The sequence below is a fragment of the Herpailurus yagouaroundi genome, unplaced genomic scaffold, assembly GCF_014898765.1.
Source record: "Herpailurus yagouaroundi ecotype Mexico unplaced genomic scaffold, PumYag 192, whole genome shotgun sequence".
NCBI classification, from domain to species: Eukaryota; Metazoa; Chordata; class Mammalia; order Carnivora; family Felidae; genus Herpailurus; species Herpailurus yagouaroundi.
The window spans coordinates 25,037,016-25,060,279 of NW_024412423.1; the positions used below are offsets into that span (position 1 = coordinate 25,037,016).

The window sequence follows — 23,264 nt, forward strand, 5'->3', positions numbered from 1 at the left end:
GTGGAATTCTTGGATCATATGGTAATTCTACTTTTAATTTTTTGAGGACCTTCCATACTATTTGCCACAGTGGTTACACTAATTTATCTTCCCACCAACAGTGCAGGAGAGTTTTTGTTCTCCACCTCCAGCCCAACACTTTTTGATACTCTCCATTCAGACAGATAGATGTGAGGTGGTATCTTGTGGTTTTGATGTGCATTCACCTGATGATTCGTGGTGTTGAGCATCTTTTTATGCACCTGTTGGCCATTTACATGTCTTCTCTGGAAAAGTGTCTGTTCAGGTCCTCTGCCCATTTTTAACTGGATTATTTGGACAGTTGTTGGTGTTACATATTTTGGATATTAACCCCTTATCAAGTATATCATTCTCTATGTATCTTCTCCCATACAGTAGGTTGCCATGTCATTTTTTGGGTGGTTTACTTTGCTGTGCAAAAGCTTTTTATTTTGGTGTAAAATCCCAATAGTTTATTTTTGCTTTTGTTTCCCTTGCTGAGATGTATTGAGAAAAATGTTTGTATGACCAATGTCTACAAAATACTGCCTTGTTTTTCTTCTAGGAGTTTTGTGGTTCCAGGTCTTACCTTTAGATGTTTATTTTTGTATATGTTGTAAGAGAGGGGTCCAGTTTCATTCTTTTGCATGTAGCTGTCCAGTTTTCCCAGCACCATTTGTTCAAGAGACTGTCTTTTTGTCATTGTATAGTCTTGTGTCCTGTCTCAGAGATTAATTGATCATATAAGCTATAAGCATGGGTTTGTTTCTGGGCTCTTTATTCTATTCTGTTGATCTCTATGTCTTTTTTTGTGCCAGTGCTGTATTCGATAATATTTGATACTTTTATTTCTAAAGAATTTTTTCACCTTAGTGTTTTCTCATGTAAGGTTGTGAAACAATGTTTGTAATCCTTAAAGCCTTTTCTTTCCATAAGAACTCTTATTTTTTTTCCCCAGCCTTACTGAGGTAAAATTGACATATAACATTGTGCAAGTTTGTAACAATATAATACTTTGATATATATTGTGAAATGATTACCACAATAAAGTTAGTTAACACATCCACTGTTCACAGAGTTAACATTTTGTGTGTATGTGGTAAGAACTTTGAAGATTTAGTTTCTGGGGTGCCTAGGTGGCTCAGTCAGTTGAGCATCTGACTCTTGTTTTTGGCTCAGGTCCTGTTCTCATAGTTTGCGAGTTCGAGCCCTGCAATGGACTCTGTGCTGACATCGTGGAGCCTGCTTGGGATTCTCCCTCTCTCTCTGAGCCCCCCCCCCCACACATTGGCGTTCGCTGTCTCTCTCAAAATAAACTTAAAAAAAAAAGAAAGAAAAGATTTACTTTCTTAGCAACTTTTAAGTATACATTATTGTTTTTTTAATGTTTAATTATGTTTAATTAATAATGTTTAATTATTTCTTTTTGAGAGGTGGAGGACCTAGCCAACCTAGCCGCTCAGGCGCCCCACATCATTGTTAACTATAGTCACCATGCTGTATGTTAGAACCCCAGAACTTATAACTGAAGTTTGTACCTTTTGACCGCATTCACCACATTTCACATTCCCCACTGCCCACACCCATAGGAACTATAGATCTACTCTAGGAGTTCTTTTTTTTTTTCACACGTAAGTGAAATCATACAATATTTCATTTGCATTTGTGACTTATTTCACTTAGTTTAATGCCCTCAGGTTTTATCCATGTTGTAAATGGCAGGATTTCCTCCTCTTTTTTTTTTTTTAATTTTTTTTTTAATGTTTATTTATCTTAGAGAGAGAAAGACAGAGAGCATGTCGGGGAGGGACAAAGAGAGTGGGAGACACAGAATCTGAAGCAGGCTCCAGGCTCTGAGCTGTCAGCACAGATCCCTACATGGGGCTCGAACTCACCATGAGATCATGACCCAAGCCGAAGTCGGACGTCCAACCAATTGAGCCACCCAGGCACCCCAGATTTCCTCCTTTTTTATGACTGAATAATATTTCTGTGTGTGTGTGTGTGTGTGTGTGTGTGTGTGCATACGCGCGTGCACGTGCATGCACATACACCTCACATCATTCCCCGTATCCATTCACCCATCACTGGAGGCTTAGGTTGTTTCTATATCTTAGCTGTTGTGAATAACACTGCAGTGAATGTGGGTGTGCAGATAATCCTTTGAAATGGTGATTTCATTTTCTTCAGATACATACTCAGAAGTGGGATTGCTGCATCATATGGTAGTTCTGCTCTTAATTTTTTGAGGAGCCTCCACACTGTTTTCTATGGTGGCTGCACCAATTTATAGTCCCACCAACTGCAAAAGGGTTTGCTTTTCTCTGCATCCTTGCCAGCCCTTATTTTGTTGTCTTTGATGATAGGTCTTCTAACAGGTGTGAAGTGATGGCTTCTTGTGGTATTGATTTGCATTTCCCTAATAATTAGTGTTGTTCGCCCCTTTTTATATACCTATCGGCCATTTGTATATTTTCTTAGGAAAAATGTCTATTTAGGGTGATTTGCCCATTTTTAAAGTCAGATTATTTCGTCTTTTGCTTTTGAGTTGTATGAGTTCCTTATATATGTATTTGGATATTCACCTCTTGTGTGATACATGATTTGCAAATATTTTCTCTCATTCCTTACGTTGCCTTTTCATTTTGTTGATCAGTTTTTTGCTGTGCATAAACTTTTTAGTATGTTATAGCCCCACTTATTTATTTTTGCTTTTGTTGTTTGTGCTTTATTATTGTTATTAAGTTTTGTTTTCTGAAGTTTGACAAAATAATGCCATAAATTTCATTGAGAGTATCCTTTTGTTTCTATCCTGTTAGCAAAGTAAAGGCATAAATGGCTACATTTAAAAAAAAACCTACTTCTATGGCTAACCAGATCAAATAAATAATATTCAAAGCAAATTTTCTACTTAATTGATTATATGTAACATCATTTACTATACTCTCCTTTTTCATTTGTTTTTTTTGTTTGTTTGTTTGTTTGTTTTTTCCAGTTTATTCATTTTTGAAAGAGAGAGCGTGAGTTGGGGAGGGACAGAGAGAGGGAGACACAGAATCTGAAGCAGGCTCTAGGCTCTGAACTGTCAGCCCAGAGCCCGACTCAGGGCACGAACCATGAGATCATGACCTGAGCCGATGTAGCCACCCAGGCACCCCCTTTTTTGTTTGTTTTTAAGTCCGTTTCCAATTGAACTTTTGGAAGAAGCTCAAATGGACATGGGCCCCGGGTGACTTTTATAGGCTATTCATTTATGAGACAGCAATATGAATTCACCCATGAGCATTTATACCAGTGATTATTTTACATATCTCCCAAAGATTTTAGGAGTTCTAGAGACGATGATGTTGTAAGTCTTTATTTTGGGAATTTACTGTAATTTAGCCCTCTTGAAGCCTGGCAAGATTAGTCAGATCCCTAGAGGTAATTGGGAATTTCTTATTCTTTGTGTCCTTTTCAGCTGTAAATAGGAGTATTGGGATGAGTTTCTGCTCTAGTTTGCTTCCTATGATTATTTGTGGGGTAGATGATGGGTTGGGAATGTTTTATGCTTTAGTTTATCTGTATTTACTGGGGTGAAAGATATATTAATGATGGATACTGTCTCTGAAGTTAGAGATGTGGATAAATTGTTACCTATTTTCTTTTCCAAGTTCTAATCAATTTCTTGTCTTTTCTGTTTCACAGACTTTCACTCCCCTAGTAGATAAACTTGGTTTGGGTTCTGTGGTTCCAGTTGAATACCTTTTGGATCGAGAGCTTCGTTTCCTGTCAGATGCTAATGGATTGCATCTGTTTCAGGTACTTAATACTTCCTCTAGTCCTAAACTTATTTCCCTCCTTGCTAATTTGTTTGTTGATTATAAATATGTTTCCCCTTTTCTTTTAGTATTGAAACAAGTGCTTCCGTTAATTCCCTGTGCATTTTAAAGCTTTTCTGCTACCTTGAAAGTCCATTCAGTGGCTGAGACTTGTTTCCTCTTCAGCACACCCCACCCTACCTTGAAACCACTTAAGACTTAAGACCACAATTCTTTTTATTATTATTATTTTTTTTAATGTTTTCATTTTGTTTCTGAGAGAAAGAGAGAGAGAGAGAGAGAGAGAGAGAGAGAGAGAGAGAGAGCGTGCGAGCAAACGGGAGGGGCAGAGAGGGATAGATACAGAATCTGAAGTAGGCTCCAGGCTCTGAGCTGTCAACATAGAGCCTGACATGGGACTCAAACTCATGAACTGTGAGATCATGACCTGAGCCAAAGTTGGATGCTTAACTGATTGAGCCACCTAGGTGCCCCAAAGACCACAATTCTAAGGGTCTCCTCAGAAGGTGGTTTCACAGAGGTGGCTGCTTGTATAACTTGAGGGGGCTTATACTTAGGTCAGTGGCAGAGAGGCTGGGAGTTTGGGCTTATTCCAAGCAGCATTAAGTATTAAAGAGCTTAGGTGTATCTCTACTTAGAAAGAAAGGGGGTAAAGGGGGTAAATTAGTAGTTTAAACAAACTAGCATCTGAGTTAGAGTTTGAAAATTTTTGGATGGTAATATTTATTTCTCACTTGTAAGATTTATTGTCTGAAGGCTAAAAATTAGGAAACTTCTAAGTTTTGCTGTCTTATTGAGGCAGTCAAAAACAGTATTTCCTTAACTGTGTTGTGTGAAATATTAGTGATGATTTCTTTGCTGATATGTCTTCCTTTCTCTTTTGGCCTCACTCCCTCTCACCACCCTTACTTTATTCATCTTTGCAATCTTAGTGTTTATATGAGTAGGCACTCAGTAAATGTTGAATAAATATCAACATATACCAAAAGATTTACATGGAATAAAATATTTTGTGGTCATATATGTGTGAGAAACCTAAACAAATTTTTTTTTACATGTCTTGTCAGAGCCTTTCATCTGCTACAACATATAGAAAGATAGAGTATATAGTATTTCCTATAATTAAATGATCCGAGCATCATTTTTTGCAGAACATCTCATGAGACTAGGGTTCTACAGAACATTCTTTGGTGGGTTGCCTGGGTGGCTTACTTGGCTGAGCATCTGACTCTTGATTTTGGCTCAGATCATGATCTCACAGTTTTGTGAGTTTGAGCCGCATCTGGCTCTGTGCTAGCAGCGCGGGGCCTGCTTGGGATTCTCTTTCTCCCTCTACCCCTGCTCGTGCTCTCTTTCTTTCTTTCCCTCAAAATAAATTAAAAAAAACAAACAAAAACAAAAAACAAAAAACATTCTTTGGCACTGTCAGTATAGAGCTCCTCAAGGGTATGATTTTCTCACCTGGTTAGATATTGCTATTTATTTTAATATTCGGTTGTTTTCTTTGTTTGTCTTTACCAGATGGGAACAGATAGCCAAAACCAGATTCTTTTGGAACATGCTGCACTGAGAGAAACAGTTAATGCTTTGATCAGTGACCAGAAGCTACAAGAGATATTCAGTCGAGGTAAGAACAAGCAGTCTTCTGTCAGGTGTGTGGTCAGTGGCAGAGAGGTGTGTGGTCAGTGTTGAAGTGTTAGTATGGGAAGGACACCATGCAACTCTAAACATTTGTGTTTCTTCTTGTGGGTGAGTCCATCAGAGTATTTCCAGTTAGCAAGATCTCTAGAATAGATGGGAAAAATAGAATCTCACTCAGACCACAGTTACCTCTTTAAATTACATTTCATAATATCCAGTTTTGTTGTGAGTTTTGTTTTGTTTTGTTTTGTTTTCCATTTCCTAAATAGTTACCAAGGACAAATCTTGTACTAAACACAATGTTAAGGAACTAAAGCTAGAAAACCTCTGCCCTTATTGAGCTCAGTGTCTGTGAGGTTCCTAAGGACTAAAAAGACCAGTAACATAAATAACAACCTAGAGTGCAAGGTACATGTTCATAAAAGAAGATATCCACAGACTCGTTCACATTAACAACATGTTATTTTTTTAAGAATTCAAAGAATCCTTAGCTGTTTCCAGTTCAGATACAGATTTTGCCCAAGAGTCTACATAAAGAATATTTATCCTTCCCTTCGTGTTGCACATCTCCTCCTCTTTTTTTCTGAGCCTCTTGAAAATCATGATTTTCAGTGAAACAGGGTCCTTGGTTCTCTTTGTCAAACTGTATCTGAATGGGTAAAAGTAGGAAAACTGGCTTATTTGGAGAAGGAGAGTATCAGCATAAAGTGATGTTTAATGGTCAAGGAAAGATATGAAGGAGGAAAGAATGTGAGAAAAACTTGATAGAAGAAAACTGGACAGAATGAGAAGTGAATATGTACGTGGATACATAGAGAAACATTGAGGAAGCTTCATTATAGTTGTGAGAGATAATAATAATTTAAAATAAGTGATGACTTAACTATATAGTCTCAAATGTGTGAGATAATGCAGAGGAGAGAAACTGTCCTTCTTGGAGGGCAAATGAAATTGCAGGGTAACATTACCTGCTGATAAAGTAATATCTTTAAAACTTTGTTTTCCTAGGAAGGCAGGTGCTCTGTTTGTTCAGACTATTACTAGTGCAGAGGCTGGAGACCTCATAAATGGAACTCTCCACCTATTGCTATTGAAAGTCAGCAGAGTACAGATGGTTATCTAACATTCCTATGGTCACATGACAAAATAGTATGTTCAACTTACTGACCTCCCTTTTTTGTTGTTTTTAATTTTTTATTTATTTTGAGAGCAAGAAAGAACGCGCCAGCCAAGGAGGGGCAGAGTGGGAGAGGGAGAGAGGGAGAGAGGGAGAGAGGGAGAGAGGGAGAGAGGGAGAGGGAGAGGGAGAGAGAGAGAGAGAGAGAGAGAGAGAATCCCAAGCAGGCTCCGCACTGTTAGCGCAGAGCTGGACTTGGGGCTCGATCCCACGAACTGTGAGATCATGACCTGAACTGAAATGAAAAGTTGGGACACTCAACCAACTGGGCCACGCAGGCGCCCCACTGACCTCCCATTTTTTTTATATGTGTATATCAGATGAGATACGTCTGATAAATTTTCTTACTACCTGTAGTTTTTGTTTGTAAGTTTTGTCTTCCTTCTATTCCTTCTAGAATTGGAAGATTCAGATAGGGTGAAATCAGATTTGGAATGCTACAGAATCTCCACATAGAATTTACAAAGATCATGAGGAAAAATTATTTTGTTTTTAAGTGGCTTAATAACCATTTTATTCAGCTCTATACAAGAGAAGTGAAAGTGCTAAATATTTACACCAAAGTTTTCTTTCTGCTTTTAGAAAGAACCATGAATTATAACTTTGCCAAACATTTTCAGTACTGACTGATCTCTCCTGTAGGTCCCTACAGTGTTCAAGGTCACAGGGTCAAAGTATACCAGCCAGAGGGGGAAGAAAGTTGGCTCTGTGGTGTTGTAAGCCATCAAGACTCCATCACCCGTCTTATGGAAGTGTCTGTAACTGAGGTGAGGTTTGGGGTTATTTCCTTTACGATTCATCCATCCTCTTACAGAGGGTGGTGTAGAGAAAGGGAGCATTTAGCTATATGTAAGAAGACTTAGGTTCTGTCTCCAGCTCTTTCACTTAATGACTGTATGGTCTTGAGAAAGGCTATTCAACTTTCTTAACCTCTTTGTTCTCATTTGTAAATTAAGAGATAATTAGGTAATCCCCCAGCCCCACCTCAGCACTGTTTTGGGAACTGGGATAGTAGATCTGAACGTGCTTTGCACTCTGTAAAACAGTGTAAAAATGTGAAGTAGAATTATCATTATTTTATCATATCCATAAAGGTTAGTAGTTTAAAATCTAGTCAGTTAGCATTTGCTTCTGTAATGCCTATGCCACTCCCCTTTGGACGGTGAACGTATCTAGAGCTACCTGGGAATTGTCTCAGAAAAACAATAGATGAATGGGTTTTTTTAACTTATTTTTGAGAGAGAGAGAGAGAGAAAGAGAGCGCGAGGGAGGGGCAGAGAGCGAGAGGGAGACATAGAATCTGAAGCAGGTTCTGGGCTCTGAGCTGTCAGCACAGCCCGACGTGGGGCTTGAACTCTTGAACTGCAAGATCATGACCTGAGCTGAGGGTGGATGGGCTTGACTGACTGAGCCACCCAGGCGCCCCTAGATGAGTGTTTTGAGGCAAACATAAATGTATTTATCTTTGAATTGGTTTCAGAGTTGTTCTTAACCACATATAATGTAAGCATAAATGATTTTACTTAATTTTTTACTGAGTTTTCAAAAAAATTACTAATTAATCTTCATTTTAAAATTTCAAAAATACACATATATAAAGTATATATTGGAAGCCACCCCTTCCCTCAGGGAAATATCACTCCCCTCAGTGGTAACCACCATTAACAGTTTGGTATGTATTTTTTATATTCTTCCAAATATCTTCTGTGTGTATGTGTAATATTTGTATGTTATCTATTTATGTGATATATATATATGAACCATACTTTATTAACAAATGGAATTATACCATACATATATAGTTCTTTACCTTTTTTACATAACTGTAAATTATCAATATTTTTCTTGTAAATATACATAGAAATTTGCCTTATCTACTGAATGGGTATGTCATAACTAATTTAATCTAAAATTGGTGGACATTTACATAATTGCCATTATTTTTAGTAATACAAATAATGCTGCAGTGAATATCCTTGAATAGGTATCATTGTATACTGCCACACATTGTTTATTGGAATAAGTTTTTACATACATAATTTCTAGATCATAGGATATGCACATTAAATCTGACAGTGTCTGTCAACTTGGCTGCTCCCTAATACTTTTATTCTTTATTAGTAGAGTGATTCCTTTAATGACTTGATTCTGTAGGTTTTTACTTTCTGATATGTACAGAATAGGAAGATTTTAGAGATGTAGAATTTGAAATTAACGTCTCTAAAAGAGACACTTGGTCATTGAGCTCAATTCTTTCATTCATGTAACAAATATTTGAGTGCTTACTGTATTCTAGACCTTGTTTTGGATGTTGTTATTCTGGCAGTGAATGAGATTTCAGGGATTCCTGGTTTCATGGAGCTTTCATTCTATTGGGGGAGTAGAAATAGATAATTACATGGATTAAAAAAATACATAATTATATCTTTGGACAGGGCTTAAATCTTTTTCCTCTCCTTTTTCATATTTTCTGCTATCCTTCTCCTACTCTAGAGTGGTGAGATCAAGTCCGTAGATCCCAGACTGATCCATGTGATGCTGATGGATAATTCAACTACTCAGAGCGAGGTACAGTAATCAACTGAGTCTCTGAGACTCATGAGCTTTCTTTATCTTATTATGCAGATTCCTCATGTGTGTGTTATCCACGGATGCCCTTTGGGTCTCCATTCTGGCCACTGTACATTTCTTGCTCTCACCACAGTCTTATCTACTTAAGGAAAATACAGTCTCAAGCAGGAGTTGTAGTCTAAGAAAATCCTTTTAATCATGACTGTGTTGCCTAGCCTTTTTAAAATCCATGGCCTAACTATTTCTTTTTACAGTCATTCAGGACAGATATATTTGAAAGATACACTAGACAGTTAAAGCTGTAATAAGCAGTAGTAATATTTATAACCCATCGAGTAATAAGAAATGGAGAAGATGCATCCTCTTTTTCTTTTCATTAGGTGGTAGTGAGCTCCAAGAAGTCTGAAATTTTGTACTCCAAGAAAACTCAAATCAAACAGGTGCCTAGTTCAGTGCTCAGCACACAGTGGATTACTCCATAATTACTGTGAACCAGGCCAGCTCTTGGTTCATTCAGAATTATCATAACCCAAATAAAGATACATAATAAATCAGTACCTAAATCAATCAGGAATCCTGTTTGAATTTCCTTCAGTAAGACATTGAGTATGACAGCCATCTATCCACATATTCCTGACAGTCTCTTAGCATCTCTATAATATTGCTGTCTTGGCCACTCCTGCTAAGTAAGTATACATTTCTTCACATTTATCCAGTCATTCTTGACTTGATATAACAAGATCAAATTAGGAAAAGAAGAATCAGGGTTGAATTCAATAGCTTTTCACTACATGTTATATTGCCACAAGTAGGATATGCCTTTTGACTATAAACATGACTGAAAACACTTTTTACTTTGAGGGTGTGTTGGGCCCCTTTCTTATTCCCTTCCTTATTTCATTCATTCATTAACTACTACTTACATGCCAGCCACTATTCAGCTGGTCAGATATAGCTGGAGAGTACTAGTCTCAGTGTCTTATGCCATCTACTCACATGTGAGGAGCTCACTGTAAGTAGGACATACATATAATTTCAGGGAAGTTGCTATGAGCCAAGATCAGCAACTTGGCTGGATGTGTTGGATAGAAGATCTGTGGTTTCCACAGCAGACTACCAACAGTATGGGGGGAACAGGAGTAAATCTTGGGTTTGGTTAAGAGCAGTAGAAGGAAATTAAGGAGAAAAGATGCAAATGAAGGCAGCAAAAAAGAGAGAGAATACAAAAGCTAGAACTGGCAAGATGAAATATAAAATTTGAAAAAGTTACAGTTATAACTATAGTAATGGTTACAATAAAAATATAGATCTGCTCAAAGATTCTATAAATATTCAAGAGCTTTAAGAGCAGTTTAATGAAGTTGGTAAATATTAATGGCTAAATAACTACATATCACTAGCTTATTACCAGCCCAACACATGTTATTTGAGTAAAACTCTCTGAAAGTTAACTGAATAAAGCTAAAAAAAAAAAAAAAAAAATTGCTTCCTGGTGGGATACCAATCTAAGAATGTTCTAGACATAAGTTCTTGCTGCACAAAGATTGTTTGAGAGAATGGTACTGTGTTCCTAGCCCCTTTCCCCATGCTCTTGTCGGGGGAGGAGTTTATTCAGAGATAGGAATCATGTCTCCTAATCTATCTTTTAAGGTTGTTAGGCCTCTCAAATAAGACATAAGTAAGATTTCATAAAATGGGCTGAAATTATTGGAAAAGCTGCAGGATTTGGCTGTATGGTCTGTGGTAGCCTCCCTTTTTTGCTTTCCTGTGTCTAATACTTTGAAACAAGTTCTGGAAATTGTTTGAGTATTTATAGTGTCCACAAGAGCAATCCACACTTGTCTTTGTTGGGCTCACTTTTCCTTTGGTCATAGACTCACCACTGTTAGTCGTCTTATTGCTAAGTTGTCCCCAGTTTTTTAGTGACTTCTGGATAGAGGAGATTTTTATATTTCAATACTTGAAATGCGATTGTCAGGCAAACAAGGAGAAAAATATGAAAGAAAGCAGATTTTTTTTTCATCAAGGGGCAATTGAGTTCCCAGCCTAGCAATAGCAGTCTTGTTTTATAAAAGAAATTCCACAAATTTTTAAAGCCCTCAAAAAAGTCCATTTGAGGAAGCATTTTATTTAAGGGGAGGGTTTGCCAAGTGAGTGAACTTGTAGTAACTCTTATCTTGAATATGTGTGTAAAATGAGTCACAGGAAGATTGGAGCTTTCTGACTAAGGGGATGTCTTAGAGCTGGCATTGGAATGTAGCAATCTGCCTGCTTTCATTGTCTGCTTCTAGAGATGGGAAAGAGCTAATGGTTTATGGTTTTCACAGGATGGAAGGTTCCTTGTAATAAATCTCTTTTGAATTTTGTTTTGTAGGGGGGTACGTTAAAAGCAGTAAAATCTTCCAAAGGAAAGAAGAAGAGAGAGAGCATAGAGGGGAAAGATGGCCGGAGGAGGAAAAGTGCTTCGGACTCTGGGTGTGACCCTGCATCAAAGAAATTAAAAGGAGACAGGGGTGAAGTAGACAGTAATGGGAGCGATGGAGGTGAGGCGAGCCGAGGGCCCTGGAAAGGAGGGAATGCCAGTGGAGAGCCAGGGCTGGATCAGAGAGCCAAGCAGCCACCGACTACATTTGTCCCCCAGATTAACCGCAACATTCGCTTTGCCACTTACACCAAAGAAAACGGCAGGACTCTGGTGGTACAGGATGAGCCTGTAGGTGGGGACACACCTGTACCTTTCACGCCATATTCTACAGCCACAGGTCAGACACCTTTGGCGACAGAGGTGGGTGGAGCCGAAAACAAAGAGGCAGGAAAAACACTGGAACAAGTTGGCCAGGGCATGGTGGCTTCAGCAGCTGTGGTCACTACCGCCAGCTCCACCCCAACCACGGTGAGGATCTCAGACACTGGCCTTGCAGCAGGGACTGGGCCGGAAAAACAGAAAGGCAGCCGGTTACAGGCCCCAGGAGAGGTGAGTTGTTTCAGGGGCAGATTTGCAAGATTTGGGTTCATTCTTTTACCCTACTTTATTGTTAACACATTAAGAAGCATCTAAAATGCCACAGGAAAGGAAGTATTTCTGACATGTGCTTAAATTGTGCTCTGAACAGTCCTTTACTGCTCATTGGGCAAATGTGTATATTTTCATAACTTTATCAGCTATTAAAAGTCACCCGAACAATTGCACTAATGAAAAACTGATGATAAAACCCAATTTAATGAGATATTAAAGTAGATCTGATGGGGAATCTTTTTAATTCAATTATCTATTTAGTTCACACAGTGGTTGAGCCTCTACCAGGCCTATGAGAGACAAGGTTAATGAATTACAGTGTTGGTAACAGTGAACACTATAATTAAGGCTATGTGAGAGCGACTATTACCATCCCCTGTTTTTAGTTCATCATTTTCTATGATATTTTCCTTTGAGGCTGGGCTTCTTTACATGATTTGATATAGCTATAAAAGCGTTTTGGTTTTTTTTCTTTTCTTTTCTGACTTAATCTTTTTAAGCCTTACTGGAAAATTTGATGGAATTAATCACAGTAGGATCCAACTTCCTATGTTTTTTATCTGATTTGCATGTATTGTTGCTGAAATGGAACTTCTGTTAAATAAAAGTTAACATTGGGGCACCTGGGTAGCTCATTCGGTTAAACGTCCCACTATTAATTTCAGCTCAGGTCTTGATCTCAGGGTTGTGAGTTCAGGCCCCACATTGGGCTTCACACTGGGCATGAAACCTACTTAAAAACAGATAGATGGATGGATGGATGGATGGATGGATGGATGGATGGATGGATGGATAGATAGATAAACAAACTTCTAAAAAAATACAAGTTAAATTTGAAACAATATCAAAATCATTTCTCACAGTCTTGACTCTTGTACACCACAGAATGATTTATGATGCTAGTCATTTTCTTTCAAACTGGCTGTTTCTCAAGCTGGAATATGAAATACAAAAAGTACTAAATGATTTTTTTAATTATGTATAAGAAACTACTGTGTGCTAAGTACTGTATATTATAGACAAGGAATTGAAATCCCTATTTGAAGGAGCTCACATCTTAAGATAGAATCATTATAGGCATAACAATGCCAGATAAAACATGGCATATACATTTCATCTGAGTTCGTCCCCTCCTAGCAAATGTGATTTGTGAATCCCTAGTGTGCAAGGATGGGCAGGGAGGTGAAATGTCCAGGCAGAAGAGAAGGTTTGTAAATGCAGATTTCATACTGATAAATGGTTTGTCCTTTGTTAGTTGACCAGCATTCCCAAGAGAAGTAGGTAAGGATCTTAAGTGAATTTCTACCGTGTATAAGTCATTATATTGCTCAAACTAATTAAAATCCACTCCATGCCAAAGGCTGTGTAGATATAAAGGGGGTTACAAAGTAGACCAAATTTTATATGCTGGGAGATCCACTGAATGCTATTATTCTTGGGGTAGCAAAGCTGATTAGAAGAAATGTGGATTCAAAGGGCATTTCTTTTCCAAATAGATTGGAGAAGTTTCTGTGACTGTATCAGTGATTTTGGTAATGTGTCAGCCTAGGTATTCTCCTGGGATATGATTTAGAAGTACAGAAAAGGATGTTTCATTATGGTATCACATCTAAATTAGGGACATAGCCCCCAGGAAATTTCTTGCCCTAAAAATTAAGTTGAAATCAATTTGTCATCACTTTCTTATAAGAAGAGGATTTAGAATTTAATCATGTGAAGGAAAATGAAAGACCATCCAAATTATTTTGCATTCATGTGTATATTTATTTTCAAAGGGTAACTGTAGTAGTGAAACCTAAGCTACCCATGCTGGATCCTTGGAGTCATGCAGGTGTCAAGGCTTCTGGCCAAATTCTGCTTAATGAAACAACAGACAATTCTTAGGGCTGTGTCTTTCTTGTCTCTTCTTTTTAGTTGGGAAGGGGTTTAAGTCAGTAGTAGTTGATTAGTGGGAAGGAAAAGAAAAAGTATAATGGGGTTACTGGCTGGCTCAGTTGGTAGTAGAACATGTGACTCTTGATCTCCGGTTCGTGAGTTTGACTAAGTAGAGTTTACCTTAAAGAAAATAAATAAATAAATAATAAACAACTTTAAGTTTTTAACTCTAAAATTCCCTGAAGCAGCCTCTGTAGCAAATGTCAACTGGAGACAAGCCATAGGTGGCATGCCTGGTTCTCATGCCTCTGTGCCATCCTCAAGGAAAGTCCTAATGTAGGCTCTTCTTGCATATTTAATGAGTAACTTAAGTAAATTAACACCTTTTTTTGAACAATAGCCCTTTCATTTATCTGGAATAATTTTTTTTTTAGTGTGGAAAAGTAATAACCATTAGATTTACCATTTTAACCATTTAAAGTGTTCCAATACTGTAGTATTTAGTACATCCACAATGTTACACAAGAATCACCACTTTCTAGTGGTGATTTTCATCGCCCCAGAAGGAAACTCCATATCCGTTAAGCACTCCTAGAATAATTTTTATTTGCCATGTTTTAAAATGAATGTTTAATGGTATCCTACTACTACTACCTGAAGGTTGATTTTAAATGTTCAAACCCACCTGTGGATGAATGTTTCCCTCTTTGTATAATATATATGAAAGTGATCCTCCCCTTCTTTATGCACACACCTTTTATTTACATGCAGAAGTTAACATTAACAAGGTGAAAAAAAGGAAAATTTTTTTTCATTCTCCAATGTGTTAGGCTGAATGCTTTTGTTTGGTGGGTGTATCAGTATCTACACTTTTCTTGTTTGGAGGCTTGTTAGATCCTAATGATAACAGAAGGGTTCAGTAATGAGTGCTTTGTAATTCAACATCTTTTTTTTTTAACATCTTTTATTTTGAGACAGAGTGAGTGAGCACGAATGTGGAAGGGGCAGAGAGAGAGAAGGAGACACAGAATCTGAAGCAGGCTCCAGACTCCCGAGCTGTCAGCACAGTCTAACGTGGGGCTCGAACCCACGGACCGTGAGATCCTGACCTGAGCTGAAGTCGGGCACTTAACCGACTGAGTCACCCAGATGCCCTGATAATTTAACACCTTTAGGTCTAACTTTAATTGAAGTAGATACTCAACTTTTAGATTGATTTGGACGCATAAATAAATGGCCAAATTCGAAAAGGGTCCATCTTGAGGAGTTTCAGACGAAGAAAGAGAATATTTTTCCTTGTTATGGGGCAGAAGTCACTTTTGTAAAATGGGCAGTTAGTTTAAATAAATCGAAACTTTGACAGTAGCTAAGATCATTGAGGGAGATTACTATAACAGGGTCACTAGGTACATTTCAGAGTAAAAGGTAGTATCTGTCTGTTCAGGAATCCTTTTCTCCAATTCCTGGTAGAATCTTCCATTTCCAAGTAGAAACTGAGAATCCTACACAGCCTCCTAGTACTGTGACAGCCAGTTGGCTAACAGTCAAGGGAGTGGCAGGGTGAGTGACATCCTGCTGTCTGTAGCTCACCTTGTTAAAGATGCCCTCTGTGTGGTCTGTGGCAGGTGTCATCTCTAACACTGGTAAAAATCTAGTTATAAGAGCAGTTTTCATGGAATTGTAGGGGAGAAAAGTTGATTTGACCCACAAGAAATGTTGGCCTAGGCCCAGGAAAGAGGTGGTAAGGTTGTCAAGAGAAACTAGAATTACTAATTCAGGCTATCTTCTTTTCAGAATTCAAGAAGTACTGTTCTGGCCTCTTCTGGATTTGGAGCATCTCTCCCAAGTTCATCACAACCTTTGACTTTTGGAAGTGGAAGGAGCCAGTCCAATGGGGTTCTAGCCACAGAGAATAAACCTTTGGGTTTCTCTTTTGGCTGTAGCTCTGCACCAGAGTCTCAGAAAGACTCTGATCTCTCCAAAAACTTGTTTTTTCAATGCATGTCCCAAACTTTACCCACCAGTAACTACTTCACTACCGTTTCAGAGAGTTTGGCTGATGATTCCTCCAGTCGAGACTCATTCAAACAAAGCCTTGAGAGCCTGTGTAAAGGCAGATCGGCTCTTGGAGCAGACACTAAATCAGGCTCTAAAGCTGGCAGCTCTGTGGACCGGAAGGTGCCTGCAGAGTCCATGCCCACCCTCACGCCAGCCTTCCCACGGAGCCTCCTAAACGCCCGCACCCCAGAGAGTCATGAAAATCTATTTTTACAACCCCCTAAACTATCCCGAGAAGAGCCCTCTAACCCTTTCCTAGCATTTGTGGAGAAAGTTGAACATAGCCCTTTCAGCAGCTTTGCATCTCAGGCGTCAGGTAGCTCTTCCTCTGCTACCACTGTCACCTCTAAGGCAGCACCCAGCTGGCCCGAGGCTCACTCTTCTACAGATTCGGCATCTTTAGCAAAGAAGAAAACCCTCTTCATCACAACTGACTCCTCCAAACTGGTGTCTGGTGTTCTGGGCTCAACTCTTACCACCGGGGGTCCGAGCCTCTCTGCCATGGGGAATGGCCGCTCAAGTTCACCCACCAGCAGCCTCACCCAACCCATTGAGATGCCTACTCTCTCCTCCAGCCCCACAGAGGAGAGGCCAACTGTGGGGCCTGGGCAACAGGACAATCCCCTCCTCAAAACCTTTAGTAACGTCTTTGGCAGGCACTCAGGCAGCTTTCTGTCCTCCCCAGCAGATTTTTCACAGGAGAACAAAGCTCCTTTTGAAGCTGTGAAAAGGTTCTCACTGGATGAGCGAAGCTTGGCTTGCAGACAGGACTCGGACTCCAGTACCAACAGTGACCTATCAGATTTGAGCGACTCTGAGGAGCAGCTGCAGGCCAAGACTGGCCTGAAGGGGATTCCAGAGCACCTGATGGGGAAGCTGGGCCCCAATGGGGAGCGCAGTGCTGAGCTATTACTGGGCAAAGGCAAAGGGAAGCAGGCCCCGAAGGGCCGGCCACGGACCGCCCCCCTGAAAGGTGATCTTGCTGGGCTTATTCATGGGCTTGGCTCTGGCACTGGCTTCGAATGCCTGTTGTGGTCTTGGGCAGCAGAAGCCCTTTCTTTGATGGAAAGTTCTGTAATCACATAGAATAACATGGCCAAAAGGGCCTATTAGAGGCCCCTCATCAGACCTGTTGGTTCAGGGCAGGATTGCATCTAAACCCCAACACTGTAAGAGGGATATCTACCTGTATAATGAGGACAGAGAAAGGGAAGACGCCTGATACTCCTTTCAGTCAAGAGTTCTTTCCCGGTGTTTTTCTCATCCCTTTCTACTTCTCTTTGGCCCATCCTCTTTAATTTACTTTAGAGGAATTACTGAGTACTGGACTCTGTTCTCACATAGCAGCCTTTCATAGACTTAATTAGGCAAAAAGAATCACCCCTCAAATTTACTTCTCTCTGTTACATATATCAGGTTTTAACACCTTTTCCAAAAGCCATTAACTCCTATGCTGTGAGCTTCTAGCCCAGAAATGTGTAAAGGCAAGCGTCCATTACTATTGTCATTAGGAATTGGTACCATGGGGGCCCAACAGTCTGTGATTAGTAGAACAGTCGTATCCTGAGAGTCTAGAGGCAAGTGGCTACCTTCTGCCTTCTTGGGTTTTCCTCACCCATACCAGAGTTGTTTCCTTGTAATGGGGCAATGCCCACAAATTCTCCATGGTCCTTAGCTTCCTTTTGAAGCCTCTTGGCTCCCTCCCTTTCTGTCACGGCTGGACATGATGCACACAAGCCCAGCCATGGCAAGGAGCAATGACCCAGGTCAGGACAAGAATTCATCCCCAAGAGGATTATGTTATTGGGTCTCATTAATACCAGTCATGACCAACCGTTTCTCCTTCCCTTGCCACAGTTGGCCAGTCAGTGCTAAAAGATGTGAGCAAGGTGAAGAAGCTGAAGCAGTCTGGAGAGCCCTTCCTGCAGGATGGGTCATGCATCAATGTAGCTCCTCACCTGCACAAGTGTCGGGAATGCCGCCTGGAGCGGTATCGGAAGTTTAAAGAACAGGAGCAAGATGATTCCACTGTGGCCTGCCGCTTCTTTCACTTCCGGAGGTACCCAAACCTGCCTGTCTCCTTCCCACTTTCCATTAGTGATATACAACTCCCACTCTCTGAATCTGTAAGCATATGTCCAGTCTATTCCTTGTTTTCCTTAACCTGTTTGCTCTTGAGTCTTTGCTGAGGCTCTATCCATAGTAGCCATTCAGTTTGGATTGTGAAGTGACTTGTGGCTTTGTCCTTAGGGAACTGAACAGCTCAGCCGCTGGCCCCTGAACTACGTTGAGTCATTCCTAATTTGGATTCCATTTGAAACCAGTGGTAGAAGCAGAGCATGCTATTTTGTATTATGGATGCGTCTGACCCTTTATTCCTCTACAATGCTAGAGTAACTTGAGTCTCAGGGAGAAGGGCAAGTAAGATGAGGAGATACTGTGAAGTGTCTTTGGAATAGATATAACTGATGAAAATCCTGGGAGTATCCCCTGCTTTTACCAAACAGCAGATAGTCACTTTTTTCTGCTTGATAAACTTAGAAGAAGAATTTCTTCTAAACAATCTTCCAAGAAATCTTAATTTTTAAGATACAGAAATCCAAATGATTTATCCACATAGTGTAGCTTCACTTATTCTGCAAATGTTTACTGAGCACATACTCTGTGCCAGCCATCGTTGTAGGCATTGAGGATTAAACACTGTATAAAACCATAAAAATCTAGCCCTTCAGAGGTTTGCTGAGGAGGCAGACAATAAATAAGGAAAAGAGATTAAATGTATGGCATGTTAGCTGTTAATAACTGAGAAAAATAAGGACAGGAAAGAGGATTGAACTGTGGGGAGGTTAGAAAGCCTACAGTTTAGTGGGGGGGTTTTGTTTTTGTTTTTTTGAGAGAGAGCATGTGCATGTGAGCGAGGGAAAGGCAGAGGGAGTGGGGCACAGAGGATCCAAAGCAGGCCATGTGCTGATAGCAGTGAGCCCAATGCGGGGCTCAAACTCACGAACCACAAGATCCCAACCTGAGCCAAAGTCAGACACTCCACTCACCGAACCACCCAGGCGCCCCTAGAGAGGCTATAGTTTAAATAGGATGACTTGAGAAGATAAGTAAGACTTGAGTAAAGACATGAAGGAGGTGAGAGAGTGGACCACACATGTCTCTGAGAGACAAGTTTTCCGGGTAGAGGGCACAAGGGCAACTGTCCTGAGGTTGGAATATTCCTGGTGTGTTTGTGGACCTAGCGTGGCTAAAATACAGAATGGGGGCAGGTGAATTGAGGTCACAAAATTAATGATGAGACCATATTTTAAAGGACTAATCTAAGGGCCTTGGCTTTTGTGCTGAATGAGAAGTCATTGGAGGTTTTGAGTTGATGAGTGACGCTGAGGAATGTTTTAAAGGATCACTGTGACTACCTTACTGAGGATAGATTATATTGAAGCAAAGGCAGGAGCACAGAGAAATTAGGAGGCTGTTGGAATTATCCAGGTGAGAATGACAGTAGCTTAGTGATGGAAGTGATGAGTCCAGTTGGATTGAGGATATATTTTGAAGGTAGAACTCACAGGATTTTCTGATCAGATGTGGAGCATGAAAGAAGAAATGGATTCTACAGCTTTTGACCTGAAAACTGGAAAAATGGGACTGCAATTTACTGATGAGGAGATTCCTTAGGGAAAAGCGGGTTTGGGGAAGAAAATGGGAACTTTTAATTTGGGCATGTAAAATTTGAGATGCCTATTAGATTTCTAGATTGAGGGGCACCTGGGTGGCTCTTTCGGTTGAATGTCCAACTTTTGATTTTGGCTCAGGTCATGAAATCAGGGTTTGTGGGTTAGGGCCCCACATCAGGCTCCATGCTGACAGGGCAGAGCCTGCTTGGGATTCTCTCTCTTTCCCTCTCTTTCTGCCCCTCCTCTGAATTAACTAACACTCTCTCTTTCTCTCTCTCTCAAAAATAAATGAATAAACTTAAAAAAAAAAAAGATTTCTAGATGGAGATGTTGAAAGGGCAGCTGGAAACTCAACTCTAGAGTTGAGGGGAAAAGTCCAGGCAGATAAAAATTTCGATGTCATCAGGTATTTAAGCCTAATTGAGATTACTGAAGGAGTCCAAATGTAGACAAAGAAGAAAAGCATTCCTAGGACCGAGTCCTGGAGTTCTCCCACATTGACAGATGGGAAAGATGAGGAGGAGCTAGTAAAGGCAGCTAAGAAAGAACAGCCGGTAAGGTATCCTGGAAGGCAAGTGAAGAAAGTATTTCCAGGAAGGAATAATGAACTCTGGCAAATACTGGGGATTGGGTCAAGTCAGATGAGAACGGAAAGTGACTGTTGGATTTATTTTTTTTTTTAATTTTTTTAACGTTTATTTTTTTGGGACAGAGAGAGACAGAGCATGAACGGGGGAGGGGCAGAGAGAGAGGGAGACACAGAATCGGAAACAGGGTCCAGGCTCTGAGCCATCAGCCCAGAGCCCGACGCGGGGCTTGAACTCACGGACCGCGAGATCGTGACCTGGCTGAAGTCGGACACTTAACCGACTGCGCCACCCAGGCGCCCCGTGACTGTTGGATTTAATGAGGGGTAATGACCTTGTCAAAAAACGATTTTGGTATGTTAGTGAGGGAAAGCCTGATTGGAGTGGAGTAAGAAAATGAAAGGGAAGAGGAGCTGGTAACAATCAGTATAGACAACTCGGTCAAGAAACATTGCTCTTACAAGCAGATAAATGGAGGGGGGTGTGGGATCGAGAGGATTTTTGAGATAGAAAATTCTTAGAGAATTTTTGAGATAGTTCAAATACAAGAATGTTTCAGTAGAGAGGAAGATAGATGATGTAGAAGAAACAATAGGTGGAGGGCTGCCTACGTGAGAGGATGTAGAGGATGTAGAGCATAGGTGGAGAGATTGGTCTTCGCTGGGATCCTAGTTCATTCCTAGCAGCAGCACGTCAGATGGAACATGGGCCCAGTTGCAGGAAGGCATGGTAGTATGGTGTTGGGAATTTGGGGGACATCTCTTCTGACTCCTTGTATTTTCTCCATGGAATACATAACAAGGTCCTCATGAGAGAATTATATTGGAGGTTAGAAAAGAAAAGAGAAGCTACGAAACAGGCATCTAGGAGAGGGCGTGCACCAGGAAACTGTTGTAACTGGAAGGCAACATGAAGGCTCAGCTGACATAGTTAGACGTGAATTTCAAATGAGACAATGAGCATGGCTGTTTTCCTCTGGTCACATTCAGTGGTGTGGGTGCACACCATTCTGGTGGATAGAGAAACTGAAAGATGTTTCTTGACACAGCTTTTTAAAGAACCCAGACATATTAAGTGTTAATAATAAGCCTTTCTACTATTGCAGAGAATGTATACTGTGTTGGTCAAATAGGGTGAAAATTCGTTTTTTGTTTTTTGTTTTTTGTTTTTTGTTTTTTGTTTTTGTTTGTTTGTTTGTTTTTTTTGAAAATTAGTTTTTAAACAAAATTTGGGGGCACCTGGCTGGCTCAGTTGGATAAGCGTCTGACTCTGGCTCAGGTCATGATATCATGGTTGGTGAGTTCAAGCGCCACATCGGGCTCTGTGCTGACAGCTCGGAGCCTGGAACCTGCTTCAGATTCTGTATCTCCCTCCGTCTCTGCTCCTCCCCCGCTACACTCTGTCTCTCTCTCTGTCTCAAAAATAAATAAACATTAAAAAAAAATAGATAAATAAAATTTGGAGGGGTGCCTGTGTGGCTCAGCCAGTTAAGCATCTGACTCTTGATGTTGGCTCAGGTCATGATCTCACAGCTCATGAGATCAAGCCTCACATCAGGCTCTGTGCTCATGGCGTGGAGCCTCCTTGGGATTCTTTTTTCTCCCTATCTCTGCCCGTATCTATCCCTCTAACATTCTTTCTTTCTCAGAATAAATGAATAAACTTAAAAAAATTTTTTTTTCCTTTTTTTTTTAAATTTTTTTTTTTTTTTTTTTTTTACGTTTATTTATTTTTGAGACAGAGAGAGACAGGGCATGAACAGGGGAGGGTCAGAGAGAGAGAGGGAGACACAGAATCTGAAACAGGCTCCAGGCTCTGAGCGGTCAGCACAGAGCCCGACGGAGGGCTTGAACTCATGAACCGCAAGATCATGACCTGAGCCTATGTCGGACGCTTAACCAATTGAGCCACCCAGGTGCCCCTTTTTTTTTCCTTTTTAAATATGTCTACACCCAATGTGGGGATGGAACTCATAAACCCAAGATCAAGAGTCACATGCTTTTCTGACTGAGCTAGCCAGGTGCCCCACTAGGGTGAAAATTCTTAATGCACCCTAATGCCTTTTAAGGCTCATTTAATTTTTGTAGATCCTAGGCTTTTAGGTGTGTTTTAGTTTGCATGGCTGCTATTTACCATGTATTTGATTATCTGCCTTCCTATCTCAGGTTGATCTTCACTCGAAAGGGAGTACTCCGTGTGGAGGGGTTTCTGAGTCCCCAGCAAAGTGACCCTGATGCCATGAACCTGTGGATTCCCTCTTCCTCCCTTGCAGAAGGAATAGACCTAGAAACCTCAAAATACATCCTGGCCAACGTTGGGGACCAGTTCTGCCAGCTCGTGATGTCAGAGAAAGAGGCCATGATGATGGTGGAGCCACATCGTAAGACACCCAGTTCCTTGTCTTCCATGCACTTCTATTTGGGAACTTGTATTTTCTGTTACGTCACAGGAGTAGAAGGAGTGACAAATGGCATTCTCTGTGGACAAATTAAGACTGATAAGACTTCTCTTTGTAGCAAACTAAGGAGCTGAGGCTCTAACTATATCCAGCAGACATTATTCCTTCCTTGATCCCTGTCTGGGTTTGGGTCACTCTAAATACTTTGAGTTTGCTTTGAACCTATTTGTATTAGTAAGTGATATTATGTGGTTTGTGAGTAGATGAAGTTCTAGTGGGTACGATGTTTCATACCTAGAACCCACTGTTATTCAGACATTGATGATGTTTCCATATCTGTGAGATACTGTACCCTATTTCTACACCAAGGAAAATTCTCCCAAGACATTATACCTACATTTCAAGTGAAGAATCCTCTTATTTCAGACTCCCCCACATTGACA

General features: G+C 40.3%; 1 protein-coding gene across 2 annotated transcripts in view; it reads left to right on the top strand.

The window, feature by feature from the left end:
• The window catches only part of KDM3B (lysine demethylase 3B), a 73,169-nt gene that overhangs the window by 17,313 nt on the left and 32,592 nt on the right, over positions 1-23,264 (top strand). Inside the window, exons 3-10 of one of the 2 annotated variants that reach the window (XM_040444598.1) lie at positions 3,688-3,801; positions 5,343-5,448; positions 7,282-7,406; positions 9,133-9,207; positions 11,585-12,184; positions 15,896-17,132; positions 18,017-18,218; positions 22,589-22,803. In XM_040444598.1, the coding sequence (XP_040300532.1) occupies positions 3,688-3,801; positions 5,343-5,448; positions 7,282-7,406; positions 9,133-9,207; positions 11,585-12,184; positions 15,896-17,132; positions 18,017-18,218; positions 22,589-22,803 (2,674 nt within the window). The remainder of the gene's footprint in view (positions 1-3,687; positions 3,802-5,342; positions 5,449-7,281; positions 7,407-9,132; positions 9,208-11,584; positions 12,185-15,895; positions 17,133-18,016; positions 18,219-22,588; positions 22,804-23,264) is intronic. The other variant, XM_040444600.1, reaches the window with a different exon arrangement.